Source organism: Dreissena polymorpha, chromosome 4 (genome assembly GCF_020536995.1).
Source record: "Dreissena polymorpha isolate Duluth1 chromosome 4, UMN_Dpol_1.0, whole genome shotgun sequence".
NCBI lineage: Eukaryota > Metazoa > Mollusca > Bivalvia > Myida > Dreissenidae > Dreissena > Dreissena polymorpha.
Window position 1 is genome coordinate 2,785,534 of NC_068358.1, and position 20,331 is coordinate 2,805,864.

The 20,331-nt window shown below is 38.6% G+C and overlaps 1 protein-coding gene across 1 annotated transcript in view; it reads left to right on the forward strand.

Moving 5' to 3' along the window:
- Nucleotides 1-20,331, forward strand: part of LOC127877959 (transmembrane protein KIAA1109 homolog) — a 151,506-nt gene that overhangs the window by 128,235 nt on the left and 2,940 nt on the right. Inside the window, exons 72-75 of the mRNA XM_052424284.1 lie at nt 366-620; nt 16,169-16,345; nt 18,686-18,853; nt 19,621-19,752. Coding sequence (XP_052280244.1) covers nt 366-620; nt 16,169-16,345; nt 18,686-18,853; nt 19,621-19,752 — 732 coding nt within the window. The remainder of the gene's footprint in view (nt 1-365; nt 621-16,168; nt 16,346-18,685; nt 18,854-19,620; nt 19,753-20,331) is intronic.

Below are 20,331 nucleotides of genomic sequence, written 5' to 3' on the forward strand. Positions count from 1 at the left end.
TATTGTTCATATTATAAAAGTAGAAATACATTTGTGTACATGAGAGACCATCTCACTAGAATATGAGCCTGGTTCTGGGAAAATGGGGCTTAATTCTGTGTGTAAAGTGTCGTCCCTGATTAGCCTATGCAGTCTGTACAAGCTAATCATGGACGAAACTTTCCAACAAAACTGGATTTTTGTGAAAAAGAGAATTCCTTTCAACAAAAGATATCATTGAAGCATAAAGTGTCGTCCCTGAGTCTGCAATGACACTATGCACATGCATTAAGCCCCGTTTTCCCTGAATGAGGCTCATATATTTAAATTCAATGCCCCTCGCTTCAATTTCATTTCTGTTCTCACCCTCACGTTCCCCTTTGCAGTCCTATCAGACCTGCGCCACCACCGCCACTGGCAGAAGGCTCTGGCAAACATCACAGGCTGCAAGTTCTCCATGCTTCCCACAATGCTCCCACGCGAGGGCATGATCCTTGGTGGGACAGTCACCCTTCGGGGAAACAATCTTAGTCTTGGATGCTTCCATGGCATCAACTTTCGCTCCAAGTCTTGGGCTGTGTTCACAATCAATGAACCGTACATTTGCTTTGCTACTGAGGCACAGAAAACACAAGATGAAGGTGAGATTTTCTTTGTTTGTTTAAAAATTATTTCAGGTTTAATCATAAGACCAGTCTTACATAAAATAATTCACAAGTCTCACATTTAACGCTCTTTTTACAAAGAAATTGAGATTTTGTTTTTTGGAAATGGCCGATTTGCTTGAATTGAAGAAAGACCTTCTTTCAGCTGATTTCCTCCCTAATAATATCAGACTAATTTTAATATCATAAATAATTACCTGTTATCTCTAGCTAATCCCTTCCCTCCAGGGAGTTAATTATCCAGAAAACTTTAAGCGCTGGGGATCATCCACCTCTAATAAAGAAAACCAAGTCAGGTTAAACATAGTACAATGTAACCTAACAGGAAAACAAGAACAACAACCCATCTTTCCTTTCCGGATAACCACGAGTGCACGCCTATTTTGGCTCAGGACTTTTTTCGTTCTTTTAATAGTGTTTATTGTCGGAGTTTGAGGGATAAATTTTATTGATCTTTTCTGTATATTATTCGGTTTACTTTTTTATACTTTTTATTGCAGTTTTTGTTATAATTCTGCTTTTGCTGGGTATCTTTAGTGTTTTTCCCAGGCCATTTTAGCGTGGCGAAAAGCCACGCCGCTCTGCCAGATCGCCACTCTGCCCTTTTCAAAGGCAAATTTCGCCACGCCGCCCTTCTTTTCAAATGCAAATTTCGCCACGCGACTTATCGATAACATCTTTATTGCCTTACGATCTAACTTGGTCCACAAAATCAGCTTCCTTGATTGTCTGTGACGCTCCAACTTTGCTTGATTTACTCGAGAGACGTCAACGTCTAATCGACTATACTAATCGAGTAGATTTAATCAATAACAGTGCTCGATTTATAGGTAGTCAAACTGACTGCTCCAAAGCTGTGAATTAGTCATGCGTGAATAATCCCGTGTCAGTATCAATTGATAATGCCGGAGGCTATGTTATACCAAGGGCAATTTTCGGTCGGCAATGTGTATTCCTCCACGATAAAATCATTACTTCGGTGACTTTTGATGAAAAACTCGATGTTATTCTCGTGGCAATTGTGCATTGCATGCATTATTCCGTTATATCAAAACATATATTTTTACGCATAATTACATTTAAAATCACAAACAAATTTATTCTTTATCGTTTTCGTCATTAAGATAATTAGATCTAATTATGGAAATAATTACTGAGACGCATACTAATTTAACAAAATGCGAATCGCGTATACGATTTAACGTTGCTATGCGCACCTGTCGCTTACATCATTTGACATTTTATCAACATGGCGGACTTTACAGAATTAAATTGTGACTCTGCAAAAATGGCAAATAACGTCGTAAACGATCGAATTAACGATGGAGATTATACATTAAGAAGGAATTAATGAAATGTCTGATAATCAACGATGCATGAAAATGTTTTAGATAGCAACATCATTATTTATTTATTTATAATCTACTCGGTGGATGTATGTCACGGAAACGAGTGCGCAATGTTATTTTAAAAATTTGTCAAGATTATTGTTAGAAAATAGGATAAGACAAACATGGTTTCATTTATATGTTAGTGGATCTGTGTATAATCAGATTCATATGCATATTGCTTTATTATGTTTGTCGTGCTGTACAGTTTATTGAAACAGCATGGAACTTAAATGTACATTGCAAGGTAAATATATTAATATAAGTTAAATACATCTATTACCATTAAATGTGCTTGTTTATATGTTATTTTTTCCAAAACTGCTTCTGATGCGATTACATGTTTCCCCGTAATTCAGGTATTCAGAGAACGTTTTTGCCCTTTTTTGCCTAAACTGCGCGCTAAAATGCCCTTTTTGAAAGTAATGCACCATGCCCCTTTGCCCTCCTGGGAAAAACACTAATCTTTGTTTATAGTGCTCATGTACATGAGCACGTGCACCACAAGGTTTTCGTTCCATTTCCTTCTATAGGTAATCCACGAGGACTTCGTGCCTTTTTCCTCAATAAATAATTGAGGGCAATTGTACAGCGTTTGTTTATTTACATTGTGGTTTAAATTTAACAATTGGTTTTTGTCTGTTGTAGGCTCTTTCTGTTTCTTTTGTTTTCAGAAATGAACTTACAAAAGAGAGGTTCGTGTGGTCACATCAAGGCAAGGTGTGATTCTCACGACACTTGCCTGGCATGTACCGGTTGTACTCTACTTAAAAAATGTGCGGTGTGCGAATTATGGTGTTAAGACATATGGACACAAGCTGGTCGCCGTAGGACGTCGATGAGCCGCAAACGCCACGCACCTCTAACGGACGTTGATTATCCGGTGACTTCACTGGTCACAGATGACCAGCTGACATTTCAGTCACCGGATACCGGGCACGATGGTGGTGTGGTCTGTCGGTCATCATCTGACCGTATGACTCCCACCATACATACCTGCGACATTGATCGTGGACCTACGGATCAATCAATGTCTGACCAAATGGCAGCCGCCATTCTACGGTCTTTGGCCGGTGACGTAACCGGTCATAATATGACCAGCCGGTCACTGGTCCGGTCTGGTCATGATAAGACCGCAGGTCACCGGTCCGGTCATGATATGACCGCAGGTCACCGGTCCGGTCTGGTCATGATATGACCGGCCAGTCACCGGTCCAGTCATGATATGACCGGCTGGTCACAGGTCCGGTGACCGGTCCAGTCATCGGTGACCGGTCCGGTCACCTTCACCGGTCCGGTCCAGTCCGGTCACCGGTCAACAGTCAGAAGAAGGCATCGATCTTCATCATCGGATTACTCTTCTTCCAACTCGTCATCGACGAATGAATCTTCGTCATCAAGGAGTAGACATCAGACCCGCTCATCTTGGCCGAGTGATTCTCATCGCCGCTACGCGCGTAAGCGATCTCGTCGTCGTTCACGGAGACGCTATTCCAGAAGATCCTGGTCTCGTCACAGCTGATCCAGATCGCGACATCGCAGAAAACGAGCACGTCGACAAACCTCACGTGGACATCGTACCTATCATTCGGATAGTCGATCACCGTCTTATTCCTTTATGGAATCACATGTTTCCTCACCACATGTGTAGGCTCCCATGTTAACAGCCACACATGTTGGAACTTCAGGAGCGCAGCTAACAACTACTGCTACATTATCAGCACCACGTGTGTCTTCGACCGTATCTAGTCGTGTACCCCCTAATGCTACCCATTTGAATCCTGATGTTCTATGGGTACAGAATGCGTCTGGTCATTTTGTACTGGTCAATGCTGATAAGCATTATCAAATTGCTGACGTCCTGGATGATAATTCATCTTTACCAGAAAATCTGGCACAAGATAGTTTCATTCCTGTTCCTGCTGTTTCTCTACACACCTCTGTTCCTGTAGAGAGTGAAGCTGAATCGGATGCAGACATTGATACGGATAAATTTTTGGCCTCCAGTAATCAAATTTACGAGCTGATATTCCAGACTCTGGGTGAAGAGTTGTGTCCACGACCTGTGAAGACTTCTTCTAATTCGACGATCTCGATCACTGAACAACTCGTTCGTACGTTTGATCACCATGGTTACTAAGGCGCGTTCCCGCTTGGATACACGCCTTCCAATTGGTACTACTGTCTTATCTGTTTTTCAATCGTTGGAATCAGTGAATAAAACGATTCCTTAACGAGGAGATATGTGGAAAGTACCGAAGGATTTTGCGGAGTCTAAACTTCAGGAACATAACTACAAACCACCAGTACCCGATCCGACTTCCGGTTTAGATTGTTCTAAATTACCATCACAGGATCCAGACATCAATAAGCTGTTGCTTACGATGCCTAGTTCATCTACTTCAGTGTCTGTCCCTTTTTCCAAGATAGGACAATGGGAAAGTAGAGAGCGAAGATCGTTAGGTCTATCCAACCAGGTAGACTTAATGCTAGCAACCTTGTTACACTTGGTTTGTGATTGGTCTGATTCTGTTCCGGAAAAACTTCGGGATTTATTGATCCACCTATCACGAACAGCATTATCCCTTTCACATAATGCTGCTTCTTCAATGTCTGAGATGTTAAGGATTCGTAGAGATCTTATCCTTTCATCTTTACCTAAAGATTTTCTCTTAGAACCAGGTATGAACTCGCTCAGAACGGCTCCTCTCACATCAGGTTTCCTTTTTGGTGGAAGGATACAAGAAGCAATCACAGCTGACAAGGATGACCAACTTCATGCTCCTTTAGCTAGAAACAAGCCAAGGAGCCTTTAAGCAGCCTTCTTTTAGGCCACCAGCAGTTCCAGCACCCAAGAAAGCTAAGAGAAACAATTTTTTCTCTAAAAGACCTGCTGTTAATCCACGGTCGGGTCCTAAAAGGCCTTCTTCCTATAACAGACCTTCTTTTTCTAAGAAGTTTTCTGGTAGAGATTCTAGCAAAAGAACAAACCCAAGCCGGATCAGAGGAATTTCAAACCTTCTGCTGGGGAAGGCGTACCGCCGTCTTATCAGCTCTAGGCCCCTACCCTTTCTACCTCCACAACCTCCGATGCCGGAAATACCAGTCGGGGCCAGACTTTTCCACTTTTCAAACTGATGGCTTCAAATTACTTCGGACGCATGGGTTCATTCTCTGGTTACAAAAGGCCTGACTTTTCAATTTGAAAAAAGGCCTTCACTTTCTCGCGTTCCGATAGAACTGGTATCTCAGCATCCACATATTCCACAGTCCATTCTCGGGCTCTTGGAAAAACAGGCGGTAGAAAGGGTTCAAGATCCTTATTCTCCAGGATTCTACAATCGTCTTTTTCTTGTTCAAAAGAAAAATGGTTCCTGAAGACCAGTAATAGATTTAAAAGTGTTAAACATGTACCTTCTCAAACCAACTTTCAAAATGGAGACTCCTTCCTTCATACGGAACTCCATCAAACCCCTGCACTGGGGGGTGTCTTTGGATCTGGAAGATGCGTACTTCCATGTTCCTATACATCCCAACTTCCGGAAGTACCTTCGATTCGCCTTTCATGGCCAAGTCTACCAGTTCCGGGCCATGCCATTTGGGTTGGTGACCGCCCCACGAGTTTTTACCAAACTAATGGCTGCAGTCGGAGCTCACCTCCGAGTTCACGGGATTGTTCTTCTTCAGTATTTCGACGACTGGCTCTTATACCGGCTCGATCGTCATTTACTTCTGACCAACTTTGAATTCTCTTGGAAGGAACTCCTCTCTTTAGGACTCCTCAATGCAGACAAATCAGACCTCATTCCTTCTCATTACTTCACTTTCTTGGGAATGAATTTCTTGACACACATCAATCGGGTCAGAGTGTCAGGTCAACGTATATCAGACCTTCTGGTAAAGGTCAACTGGGTTTTGTCCCAATCTCATATAACAGCTCAAGAATTCCTATCTCTCAACGGTATCCTGAGCTCAGTAGCAGACTTTGTGCAGTTGGGACGTCTATTCCTACGTCCTCTTCAGCATTATCTCTCAGCTTGTTAGAAATGGTCTCCCGGCAATCTGTTAAAACAGATTTCAATGCATCCTTCCCTAGTGTCTCATCTTCAGTGGTGGCTAGGCGAGGAGACTCTCTTAGCAGGAGTACCACTTCTTCTTCTGCAACTGTCATTACATCTAATCACGGATGCGAGCAAGGAAGGATGGGGTGCTCACCTGGAACCTCTCAGTCTAATAGTTTCAGGGTTGTGGTCTCATCAGGTGGTGGCTTACATCCAGGCACAGGGGGGAACACATTCTCAATCCCTGTATCTGGAAACCAAGAAATTACTTGTTTTTTGCAAAACACTCAACATTTTTATTCTGGCCAAATACATACCAGGTCGCCTCAACACCCTGGCGGATGGGTTGTCTTGCAAACACCAGATACTTCCATTGGAATGGACACTTCATCAAGAAGTGACCAACCAGATCTTTTTGAAGTTCGGGTATCCCCTGGTTGATCTATTTGCGACCAGACACAACTACAGACTACCTCTGTATGTGAGTCCAGTTTACGATCCAGCAGCGTGGGCAATAGACGCGCTTTCGTTCGCTTGGGACCAACTGGAAGCTTACGCCTATCCCCCACCCATTCTAATTCCCCAAATATTGGCGAAAATCAGGGTGCGCTCATGCCGGATACTCCTGATTGCCCCTTGGTGGCCTAGGAGATCTTGGTTCAACGATCTTCTCAGTCTCCTGGACGATTATCCCAGGAAACTTCCTCACAGGTCAGATCTTCTATCTCAAAGCGGCAGACTACATGCGGATCCAGTAATGTTTCACTTACACGTCTGGCCGTTATCAGGCAATCTCTGTAGAAGAAACGTTTTTCTGTCAGGGCTTCAACCCTGGTTGCTTCTGCAAGGAGAAAATCAACCAGAGCAGTCTATGATGCTCGCTAGAAACTCTTCTCTAATTGGTGTATTCGAGGGAAAATTGATCCCCTCAATCCCTCTGCTAGACGCATAGCGGATTTTCTCATCTATCTTTTTCATAATAAGAAACTTTCTCTTAGCTCTATCAAAGGATACAGATCTATGATTTCGCATACATTGGCTTTTACTAAGTCATCACAAATCTGTGCTGATCCAGCGATTTCGGACCTGATTAGAGCTATGGAACTTAAACGTCCTGTATCTCGAACACTGGCTCCTAAATGGGATTTAGCTTGTGTACTTGGTTCTCTTACTAAAGCTCCCTATGAACCTCTTGATCAGGCTTCTTTACAGTTGCTAACCTGGAAGACCGTTTTTCTTCTTACTATGGCTTCATCCAAACGGAGAAGTGAAATTCATGCTCTTTCCAAAGAAGATAACAATCTTTGTTTTGATGCTGTCCATGGATCTGTTACATTATTATGTCAGCCAGGATTTCTTGCTAAAAATCAACATCCCTCTATGGCTTCCAAACCCTTCAAAGTTCCAAGTCTTTCTAGAACTTGTGGACATGAAAATGATGATAGACTCCTTTGCCCGGTAAGGGCTTTGAAGTTCTACCTTAAGAGAGTAAAGTTTATTCGAGGTTCTCGTAAAAGACTTCATTCCATTAAAAGGGGGGGGGGATGTGACCGCGGCTTCTATTTCCCGTTGGATAGCCTCGACAATTAAGAAAGCTTATTCTTCTCTTTCATCCAGTGATTTTGTCACAGAGTTACAAATATTATTATATTATTATTTGATTTTTGATTGAGTACATTATAAATTCATACAATACAATAGTAACAGTTTTAAAGATATTGAATTGATTTCTGTGAATATGTTTGAATATGATTTCTTTGTCTACTGAATTGCAGTAGAAGGTTGCTTGGAACCACATGTTTAACTTGTTATTGATTACATTGTATTAGTTACAGTCTTGGAAGTCTTCTCATGTTAAATTCACACTCAATATGCAGACTGTATGCTGACTGTATGCTTATCAGCTCTAACTATAAATAATGACTGCGACTAAAGATTCTTAGACTAGGTGCTAATTAATTACAGTCTTATAGAAGTAAGGAAGTAAGGTACTGTATGTTGGATGAGAGATAGATAGGATTGGTCAGTGAGATGTGTGGGTGTGACTTGGCATTAAGGATCTGTATGATCGATGGATGAATGAGAGATAGGATTGGTCAGTGAGATGTGTGGGTGTGACTTGGTTCTAGGGATGAAAGGGTTTCAATAGAGTGACAAGTAAGTTTTATGAAGGAAGGAAGTAGAGGTCAGTAAGAGAAAAGTTAGAAAGTCAGTTACAAGTTAGAGAGACAGTTGGAAATAGGAGGATGGAATTTGTTAAAGAAGATCTGATAAGAATTTAATAGAGTTAAAAAGGAATGCTTAAGATTGTAATATATAAAGATGGAATTTGTTGAAAATGATGTGAACTATAAATGAATAAAAGAGTAAACGCAGAAAGCGAGTTGTGTTGTGCCATTAACAACAAGGCCATAGATTTCCCCCGGTCCGGTTACATAATGGTGGAGAATACGGGTATATGTGATTATTAAACAAGTGGACTAAATTGGTAACATAAAGTTTCAAAATGCCAAAAATGGACATTCCGTTGCTAAAATTTGATCTTGAACAAAATCCTGCTTTCTTTTTGGCAAAATTCAATAAAATAGCAGACTTAAACAAATGGAATGACGAACAAAAATGCTTACAGTTGTGCTTAGCAATACCAAAGGAAGGCGAGTCATGGTTTATGTCCTTAAAAGAAGACACAAGGAACAATTATGTGCTATTAAAGGATGCGTTTATGTTGAGATTTGAAGAACAAGAGTCAAAACTGTCATTGTACGACAAATTTGTATCAGGAAAGCAGGACACACAGAATATAGTCACGTATGTGGAGAAGGTTCAAGCAGTTGGCCAGAGGCTTGGAAGATCAGACAAGGAGGTCTTCGACCAAATAGTCCATGGACTGGATGATGATGTTAAGAAGCTTGTCTTCTTAAAAGACGTCACAAACGTTGTTGAGTCGGTGAAACTGGCGAAAATGGCGGAGGGCAGCAAAGCATCAGTGAACCAGACGACTGCTTTCACGAAACATAACAGTCGAGGGACTGGAAGGCAGGCAAGACCCATGTTCAAGCAGGCGTATGACACACCTGGGCGGCGGCAACCACATGAAGGAAGAAGACAGGCGGGGCGATGTGAACATTGTGGTAGGTACAATCACCTATCTATTGATTGTAGGCATAGGGGTGCCAGATGTTATAAATGCCATGCAATAGGTCATATAGCAAGAACACACAATGTTAGGCAATAGGGACGCGCGCCTGTCCTACACACTTTTGGGGATGGGCAAAAAGGGGAAAAAAATCATAAGATTGGTAAATGTTTCACATTAGGGGAAGAAAGAAACCTAATTGATATAAGACTAGGAAAATTTTCTGTGGCTACAATGATTGATAGTGGAGCATCAATTTCATGCTTGACTTATGACATGTATAGGAAAAGTGGGCTGCACAATGAATATGAAATACAAAATTCTGAAATAAAAGTTGCTCAGACAGTAGATGGTACAGAAATGAAAATCATGGGTAAAATTGTTATCCCTATGGTAATAAGTAGGTTAACAATTACACAGACCTTTCATGTATTCAGAAAGCTGAATCAATCGGTCATTTTAGGTCGTGACTTCCTCAAGGATCAAAAGGCATGGATTGACTTTGAGAATGATGTGGTTGAAATTCAGGGTGGTCTTGTTGTAGCGAAAATGTTTGCGTCACCTCGCAAATCAAGTTTAGCAAGACTGGTTAATCGAATAAGTATTCCACCTCAGTCTGTTACGGTTGCTAGAGTCAAAGTTAAAGGTGATGTTTCAAATTCAATGTCAATCATAGAACCTCTTAGAACATTACCAAGTTCAAACAATGCTGTAGGAGCTAGAGCAATTGCTGAGGTTAAAAAGGGACAGACTTGTATGCAAATCATGAATCCTAGTAATGTTTGGGTCCACTTAAGCCAAAATGAGCCAGTAGCGAGAGTAGAAAGAATAGATTCTGACAGTAGTGTAATGGATTTGGAGTATAAAACTGAAGCTATAGAAAATATAGATAAAATATCTTGCAAGAATGATGAGATGTCTGATGAAGAATATATACACATTGCAAAGTCTATTGGTATAGATCTGGAAAACTCAAATTTAAGCAAAGAACAAAAACATAAATTATGGGTTTTTCTCGGTAAAAATCGAGATGTGTTTGCAACAAAAACTGCAGAATTAGGACATACTAAATACTTTCCGCATAGGATTGAAACTGGAGATGCTGCTCCAGTAAGGCGACGTCCGTATAGGGTTACCCCTGAACAAAGACTTGAAATTGAGCGCCAAACTAATGAGTTAGAAGAACATGGCATCATAAGTCCATCAAATACTCTTTGGCAAAGTCCTGTTGTTCTGGTAAAGAAAAAGAATGGTGAATATAGGTTTGCTATTGACTTTCGTGGTGTGAATAAGGTTACTAGGCCTATGAATTTCCCAATCACACATTTCCAAGATGTTGTAGACTCCTTAGGGCAAGCTAAGTCAAGTTTTTACTCAGTTTTAGATATGGCACAAGGTTTCTTCCAAATTTCATTAGATCCAGAAACAAAAGATCGAACAGGTTTTGTAACCCATCAAGGTGTCTACGAATTTAATAGGTTACCCTTTGGTCTCATGAACAGTAGTTCGGCATTCAGTTTGGTTCTAAATGAAGTTCTCAGAGGGATCAACTACAAGTATGCACTAGTGTACATTGATGACTGCCTGATTTTCAGTCGTTCATTTGAAGAACATTTGGATCATTTGTCTGAGGTCTTTAAGAGATTTCGTGCAAATTTGAGATTGAAACCAAGCAAGTGTATGTTTGCTGCCAAAGAAGTAAAATTCTTAGGGCATGTTTTCACAGAGCATGGTTTGATGGTAGATTCTGAAAAGGTCTCTGCTGTCACAGATTATCCTTGCCCGAAAAATCAAACTGATGTCCGGTCATTCTTAGGACTTGCAAATTATTACAGACGTTTCATTAAGGATTTTGCCCATATTGCTAGACCTTTGAATGATCTGTTAAAGAAAGATGCTGTGTTTGATTGGAATGAATCATGTGAGAAAGCATTCAAATTGTTAAAAGAAAGGTTGACAATGGGACCCATACTGTCATTCCCTGATTTCGAACAAGAATTTCTTTTGTATACAGATGCTAGCCATCAAGCCATTTCTTACATTTTGGGTCAAAAGGATGACAAAGGTAGGGAGAAGGTCATTTCATATGGTGGTAGAGCTTTGCGCCAGGCTGAAAGGAATTGGGGCATTAGTGATCTGGAAGGTTTAGCTCTGGTAGAAGGGATAAGGCATTACCATACATATTTGGCAAACCGCAAATTCACAGTCATTACTGATCACATAGCTTTGAGAACACTAAAAGAAAATAGAATGAGTGGTCGTCTGGGAAGATGGGCTGTTTTTCTGCAAGGTTACCAATATGATGTAATACATAAACCAGGGAAACTACACACAAACGCAGATTCTTTGTCTAGACGTGAATATGAAGCTCAGAAAGATGATACATATGATGATTGTGATGATGTGGTGATTGATCCACAAGTCTGTTCAATTCAAACAGATATGATTGTAAAAGAATACAAAATTGAGTATGTCATAAACAACTGTTCTGAGGTAATCTCTCTTAAAGTTGGTCGCAAAAATGATGCATTATCAGAAATGATTTGTGCAATAGACACATACGAGAATTTGGATCCAGCTCAACACATGTTCAGCATATGTGACTTAACAAATGAAACAATGAGGGAAGCTCAGTTAAGTGATGCAAGTTTTGGTCCAATGTTTGACTATAAAGAAAACTTGAGGGTGCCCGATGATAGAAATGATGCAAATAGGCTAGTGTCTGAGGCGCAGTACTATGAAATAGAGAATGGAATTCTTTATCATTTCTATCATCCCAGGACAAAAGGTCACAAATGGGATCAAGTCAAAAAGCAGTTAGCCGTTCCCCATCAATTTAGGAATACGGTTTTAAGGTCATACCATGATGCTCTAAGTGGAGGTCACTATGGCATTGAAAGGACATATGAGGCAATTAGGATGAAGTTCTTTTGGCCATCAATGTACAAGGATATTAAAATTTACTGTCAATCATGTGAGCCTTGTCAGCAAGCTAAAAGATTTGTCAATCACAAAAATGCACTGCTTCAACCCATGCCAATTGGTGATGTTTTTAGCCGTATCCATGTTGATATATTAGGCCCTTTGCCTAAGACTGAGAAAGGTTACAAGTATGTTCTGCTAATTGTAGACTCATTCACAAAGTGGTGTGAAGCGTTTCCGTTAGTTACAATGGAAGCAAAAGAGGTTGCTTGGAAATTGTATGATGAAATTATTTGCAGATATGGATGTCCAGATTCGATTTTGACGGACAGAGGTGCAAACTTTATTTCTAAGCTGATGAAAGAGTTGTGTAGTATTTTCAAAATCAGTAAAATAAATACTAGCAGTTATCATCCAGCAACAAATGCAGCTGTTGAAAGAATGAATAGTGTGGTCTTACAAAAATTGAGGATCTTTTGTAATCAAAAGCAAACAAACTGGGCTCAACTACTTCCAAGCATCATGCTAAGTTACAGAGTTAGTCCATGCATTGACTCCACAGGTTACTCTCCCTATTATATCTTGTTTGGTAGAGAATGCAGGTTACCGTTGGACACAGCTTTGTTACCTACAGAAACTGCTGGTACATCTCATGAGGCACACCTAAGGCGCATTCTAGAAAATCAAGCTGTATGTAGGGATCTGGTCAAAGAAAATATTTCAAAAGCACAAGAGAAATATAAGCATCAGTTTGACAAGAAAGCTAGTGCTGTGGAATATCATGTTAGAGACAATGTTTGGCTGTATAATCCTAGGACACAGCCAGGACTGTCACCAAAACTGACCAAGAGATGGGTTGGCCCCTTTTACATATCTGAAAAGATAGGTAAAGTTAACTACAGGCTTCGAGATTTGAAATCTCATGTGGCTATCAAAAATGTAGTTCATGCCAACAGGCTAAGACCGTATCATAACCCAAATTTAAGACCGACAAATGTCCCTGTTGAACTAGTAGGACAGGATGTTGTTCAATTGGATTTGGGTCAATTTGATCAGGTCACTAATGGTGAGATTATTGCAAACGAATCACTGGATCAGTCAGGCAGTGATGAGACAGTGCAGGGTAGTTCATTGCAGTTTGATAAAATTTTAATGGCTGCATATCATAAAGGACATATTGTGTACAAAGTAAGATACAAAGATTGTAAGGGTAAGACTATGTCACAATGGAAAAATGCTGAGGAGGTACCAGAAAATAGTAGGAAAGATTTTCACATTAAGTACACATTTTCTGGTAAGGTTCGCAAACGACCAATCATAAAGTAAAATCAGTTAAAATAATGTACACACATTCAATGTAGCATGTTTTTACAATGTTAACTGATGTCAATATAAGAAGTGTACTGGGGTGAACACTTCTCCAATGAAGCAGGCACTTGAAGTAGAAAGACAATTCAAAAGCCAGTTACTTACCAAATAAGCTACCTTACCATAGCAATTAACCTGTAATGTTGGGCTAAATGTCTAAGTTAAGTTTTATTATTATATTACTATGTACTGTGTAAATTCAAAATTTGACCGGTCATTATTTGATTTTTTTGGGGGGAATGGGAAATATGGTACTAGTTTTTATAAGTAAACTAATGCTTGACTTTTATATTTTCAACAATATTATTTAAGTTACTTGTGTAATATGGGGTTCTGTTAACCATTGATATAAGGTTAGAAGATATATACAAGGTGTATATATGATCAAGGTGTACAAAGGGTGATCACCGACTTAAGGAAGGCGCATTTTCATGATGTATGTAGGTAGACATATATATAGGCGCAATGGAGAAATATGACGATGTAGGTCTTAATTACAATATGACTATTATGGCATATCATAATTCTTAATTTAAGTAAACCTATAGATGGTTACAGAATTAATAAGGGTACTGTAATGATGAATGTAATGAGTTCAAACTGGGAAAGTCTTTAATACAAGGCTGTGTGTGGCCTTGCTATATATACATTGTTTAAAATAAATTATGTTGTCTCAATCAATTAAGAAAATAATGTTTTATCATGACTATTAAAAAAAAATAATGGCACTATTATGCTTGCAACCAATAGGGTGGTTGTACTTACAAATTGTGTAAAAGTGAAAAGTGAAAAATGTTCATATGAAGTGACAAATATGTTTCAATATTTGTTCTTTGTCGTATGATTTTAATGACAATATTTTGACAGACATATGAATGATTATTGATTTGTTGTTATAAATATATGTACTAAAGAATGTTCAATTCTAATGTATGACTTTGCCTATTGATGAACTTTGAAATTCAAGAAATAACTTCTGTGAGTATGTTTGTTTATTAAAAACAATGACTTTATTTGTTTATGTAATTTACTTTGAATAATTGTGTTTTTCATATAGCTTTGCTTTGTTAATTTGCGGAGCAAATTGTTTGGGAGAGTGAGGATGTGTCACAGAGTTACAAATATTATTATTTGATTTTTGATTGAGTACATTATAAATTCATACAATACAATAGTTACAGTTTTAAAGATATTGAATTGATTTCTGTGAATATGTTTGAATATGATTTCTTTGTCTACTGAATTGCAGTAGAAGGTTGCTTGGAACCACATGTTTAACTTGTTATTGATTACATTGTATTAGTTACTAGTAGGTGCTAATTAATTACAGTCTTATAGAAGTAAGGAAGTAAGGTACTGTATGTTGGATGAGAGATAGATAGGATTGGTCAGTGAAATGTGTGGGTGTGACTTGGCATTAAGGATCTGTATGATCGATGGATGAATGAGAGATAGGATTGGTCAGTGAGATGTGTGGGTGTGACTTGGTTCTAGGGATGAAAGGGTTTCAATAGAGTGACAAGTAAGTTTTATGAAGGAAGGAAGTAGAGGTCAGTAAGAGAAAAGTTAGAAAGTCAGTTACAAGTTAGAGAGACAGTTGGAAATAGGAGGATGGAATTTGTTAAAGAAGATCTGATAAGAATTTAATAGAGTTAAAAAGGAATGCTTAAGAATGTAATATATAAAGATGGAATTTGTTGAAAATGATGTGAACTATAAATGAATAAAAGAGTAAACGCAGAAAGCGAGTTGTGTTGTGCCATTAACAACAAGGGCATAGATTTCCCCCGGTCCGGTTACAATTTATCCCTGTTTAAGATAAGACCGCATGAATTAAGAGCTCTTTCGGCTTCGTGGGCTTATATTAATTATACCCCACTGTCATTAGTGCTTCAAGCTGCTTTCTGGAGGAATCCTACCACCTTCTCCTCTTTTTATCTTCGTTCTCTTGAGTGCTAACAAGACAATTTGTATATGTTGGGTCCTCTTGTTGTGGCTCAAACTGTAATTTCTTCTATGGCGTAAGTACTCTAGGCCATCCGAGAATTAAGTACGTACAATATGGTACTAACGAAGATAATTTGAGGACATGATCTACTATCTCTGGCTGAAAACCCTAAATATGGGTTCTGCTGTGATGGGAAAAATATGCGAACCTTCCCGCCGCAGCTGCAAAATCAGCTAGAGATAACAGGTAATTATTTATGATATTAAAACAAATTTTTAATGTAAAATTCATTTTAATTATTAAATACTTACCTGTTATCGGTAAGTCCCACCTCCCACCCCGCTCATCGACATTTTATGTTTTTGTAAAGGAAAGATGAGTTGTTGTTCTTGTTTTCCGGTTAGGTTACATTGTACTATGTTTAACCTGACTTGGTTTTTTTTAATAGAGGTGGATGATCCCCAGCGCTTAAAGTTTTCCGGATAATTAACTCCTTGGAAAGGGATTAGCTAGAGATAACAGGTGTGTATTTAATAATTAAAATGAATTTTACTTTAAAAATTTGTTTTACTAGTTATTAACTTTGCTGGATCTGTATACAAATAAAGAGTTTAGTTGAAACCTGAAAGGTGGATAGGTCATTTTTTTCACCTGAGGTGGTCTTTAAAATACACCCATGATAATCATGTTCGGTTGTTTAGGCACCCACATCGTACAGGACCTCACATTCTATGTGGGCCATGACCACACCTCTCATCTAGACAAGCCAATGGCAATGGCGTACGTTCTGAAGATGTCACGAGGTCACGCCATGCCTCCCACCTTCACCAGCGCCCATGCATGGTTTAACTACGCCTTTGCTACCTCAGAAATCAAAGGTATTGGATTGTGCTCTTCAACTGTCATTGGATACGACGGTTTTTGGTATTGGCTTTAGAATTAGAATTTGATTGTTAACCCTTTCCCACTCAGAGGCAAAGTGAAAATGGCTATGTGCAAACAGCATAAAACCAGAACAGCCTGCGAGGAGCTCGCAGTCTGTTGAGGTTTTATGCTGTTTGCGACTCCTCAGTATCTAAGGGTTGAAAATGAGGCCTTTAAAATTTGAATCTAGTAAGAAAGGTCTTTAATTAAATTTAACGTTCTAAGGGACTACAAACAAATCAAAATAAGTAGAAATAAGTTTATTGGTCTGATAAATATTACAACATAAAAAAAATCTCTTAAAATTTCATTCTTATATAATTAAATGAGTGTTTCAGCAAAGTGAAAAAGAAATAAATCTTATAAATCTTAAAAAACAATGTATAGAACAAATACTTTTAACTTAGTTAGCTTGTAAAAACTTCCTATTTTTATTGTTTGATATCATAAAATAATTTATTGCATGCTTGTAAACTTTTACTTAATTACTACTTTTGCATTTCATATGTTGAAGAAAATGTGTTCACGCTTACATTGTTATTACTGAATACTTCCATCATATTTAGAAAAGTTTCGACACATGCAATGTGGCTATGCTTGAAAGTTGTCAAAGTTTTCCCCATTAGTATATATTTGAGCATATAGGTGGATATGGTACCAACATACAGTCCACTCTCGTTATCTCGACATCGGATATCTCGATTTTCTCGATATGTCGAAGTAAGCTCAATGTCCCAACTTTTTTCCTTCTTTATCTATATTAATAAACATCGCATATCTCGATTTTCGTTATGTCGAATAATTCGATATCTCGATATATAAATTTGTCCAGAGTCCTGATTGTACATGTATTTACTGTGGTTTATCTTGAAGTGCAAATAACTTTCCCAGAGTCTGCAAAGGTGAGAAAAATTCCCGATTCTGTGCGGTAGATAATTGATTCTTTAATTGCATCAATGATCACATATGTGTATTGTCGTTAGCCATTAACACTTGAGTAAGGCCTGTCACTTTAACTGCAATTAATACACAGCCTGCCGAAAGACCGAAAGACTAATTGTTTTTACAAACAACATTCTAAAATTCATTGAGTTATATTTTTGCGTATATAAACCGTCGCAAAGTTACAGAACTACAAAATGTACATGTAAAGTTCAGTATTCCGGAACGTGATATACGCGTGTTCAGATGGAAAACCCTCGTCTTGATTGGACGTCAATTGCATCATAACTATAAATAGAAACATTACCGGATGTTTACTCGACAGTTTAGAAAAATGATAACCGCATGTGTTCATGCAATTCTGTAACACTTAAAACGTCATTTTAAGCATTTAAATAGCAAATTTAATCGTGCCTCGTAAAAACGTGTGTATATCAGATAATTGATAGGGTAGTAGAGAGTATTATGCCAAACGGTGCCAGGGTAGTAGAGAGTATTATGCCAAACGGTGCCGGCTTTAGTTATACCACTTAGCAGGTATATAGATGTTAAAAACAAATGGAAATTTCGTCTCATTTTTTTCTTTGAAAACGCCAAATCGGATATCTTTAACTCTCGTTATCTCCATATTTTTTCTTGTTCCCGCCAACTTCGAGATAACGAGAGTGGACTGTAACTAACAGTTGCTGTGGTGCTATAGATATAGTGTCTGCCTTGCAGCCAGGAGGTTCTGGGTTTAATCCCCACTAGGAGGGTGTTCTTCCCTTAAGGAGGAGATCCTGGCATTGATGTCCACTTGGGCAACTTCAGCCTTCAAGCCGCAGGTCCTAGGTTCACTATTTATTTGGGGAATGTTCTGCCTTTCAAGCAGGTGGTCCTGGGTTTGATCTCCACTTGTTAAGTGTTCTCGAATCTTAACAAATCAAATTAGTTGTTATTATCCCCCGCCATAGGCGTTTTGGCGTTGTCCGTCCTTCCGTCCGTCCGTGCGTCTTTCCGTCCGTCCGGCACTTTTGTGTCCGGAGCCATATCTTGGAAGTGCTTTAACGGATTTCATTGAAACTTGGTATGAGTATATATATTGATAAAAGGATGATGCACGCCAAATGGCATTGTACACCAGCTGTTAATAACCTAGTTATGGCCCTTTGTATCTTGAAAAAATGCTTTTTTGAGTGTCAAATATAAACACTTTGTCCAGAATATATTGGCCGGGGATATCAATTCAATGAATTTGCTTGTTATTTCCAGGAAACAGACTGGATAGTGGCTATTTTGGCTTTTAAAGTGATAGAGCTATTTAAATAAAAAGGATTAAACTAACAACCTAAGTAAATTTCTTGTTTGGTCAGATTTGGATGAGTTCCCACGCATGCAGCGAGCCGGCAGCGAGAGTCCGTCAGAACGGAAGCGTAAGTTTGACTACAGTCACGAGAGTGAGGTGATATTTGCCCTACCATCCCTGCAGCTTCAACTTCGGACCAAGCATCATCAGGCAGAAATGGAACCAGTCGAAGACGGTACATGCATGAAACTTGTACTCTGTTATCTAATATTAACAGAGCCGGGTTTTGCCCCAGTACTGTTATACCTTTCCGCTAATATACTCATTTTGATGCGTTTGTAATCCTTAAGAAAATTAAATTAAATTAAAAAGAATTCCCTCTTAATTTAAGTTTTTAAGGCTTCAATTTCAACCTCAAGGTACGGATGAACAGCAACCAATATAAAACCTCACAAGGCTGCAAGTTACTGGCAGACTGTTCTATATGGTTTTAATCCTGTAATCCTTAAGAAAATTAAATTAAATTAAAAAGAATTCCCTCTTAATTTAAGTTTTTAAGGCTTCAATTTCAACCTTAAGGTACGGATGAGCAGCAAACAGTATAAAACCTCACAAGGCTGCAAGTTACTGGCAGACTGTTCTATATGGTTTTATGCTGGTTGCATATAGCCAATTTTACTTTGTTTTTCAGTGGTAAAGGGTTAAAGAATTAATCTCCATGAACCAAAAATCACATACTTAACTATGTTTGCTTTGATTTAGAGAATCTTCAAAAATGTGTATGCATGTTTGTGTAAAATAGTTTAACTGTTAAACATGTGTTGCCAAGTGTAGCGATTGGATAATATTGCAGATTATAGGATTTAAAGTTGTGGAACCATCTGCATTGAAAAGGAACTTGAGGGATTTTTTCTTTCCTTATTTCTCAGAATGTTTTCAGCAGATAAATTTGTAAAGCTGTGCAATACAGACAAGATTTGTAAAGTAAAATGTCTGTTTCAGATCCCAAGCCAGTAGTTGAATGCAGTTTTGTGACTGAGTTTGAGGACCATATCTATGTTGCCATGGACGCAGAAATCCTGCTGTTCCTGCATGACCTTGTGATGTCATACATCAAGGAAAAAGACAAGAGTGGTACTTAAGGCAATTTTTTCCCGTTGTTGCAAACTATAACATGTAATTTGATAAAATGTGTATAGGAATTATGTTTTCTGTGGTCGGATTTCACTGAATAAAGTCGTCAATTGAGCACTAGCCAATAAATTGTTAATTGTATCCGACTGCATTAGTTAAGGTTGGTCATTACTCTGAAGAAGAAAGGTATCCAATACGTGAAATGATAAATTTTCCTAAAAGTCTTGTACAAATGATTTGTTTATTTGTTTAGGTACCTTAATCTCTTAGTATACTATAATGTTTCTAGTTTCTATAAGTTCTATCAACTTCAAGTTTTAAGTGTAAAAGTGTTAAATTATTACTCATTTGAGACTTGCTCTTTGAAAATAAGGTTTTACGCATGAGGTTGAAGTGTTATCCCAGATAAGCCTGTGCAGTCAACACAGGCTAATCAGGGAAGACAAGTTCCCCTTTATAGTTCTTTTTGTTTAAAGGTCTCTTCTAAGCAAAAATGAAGTCAAGGCGGAAAGTATTGTCCCTTATTAGCCTGTGCAGATTGCACAGGCTAATCTGCAACTATACTTAACACACATGCAT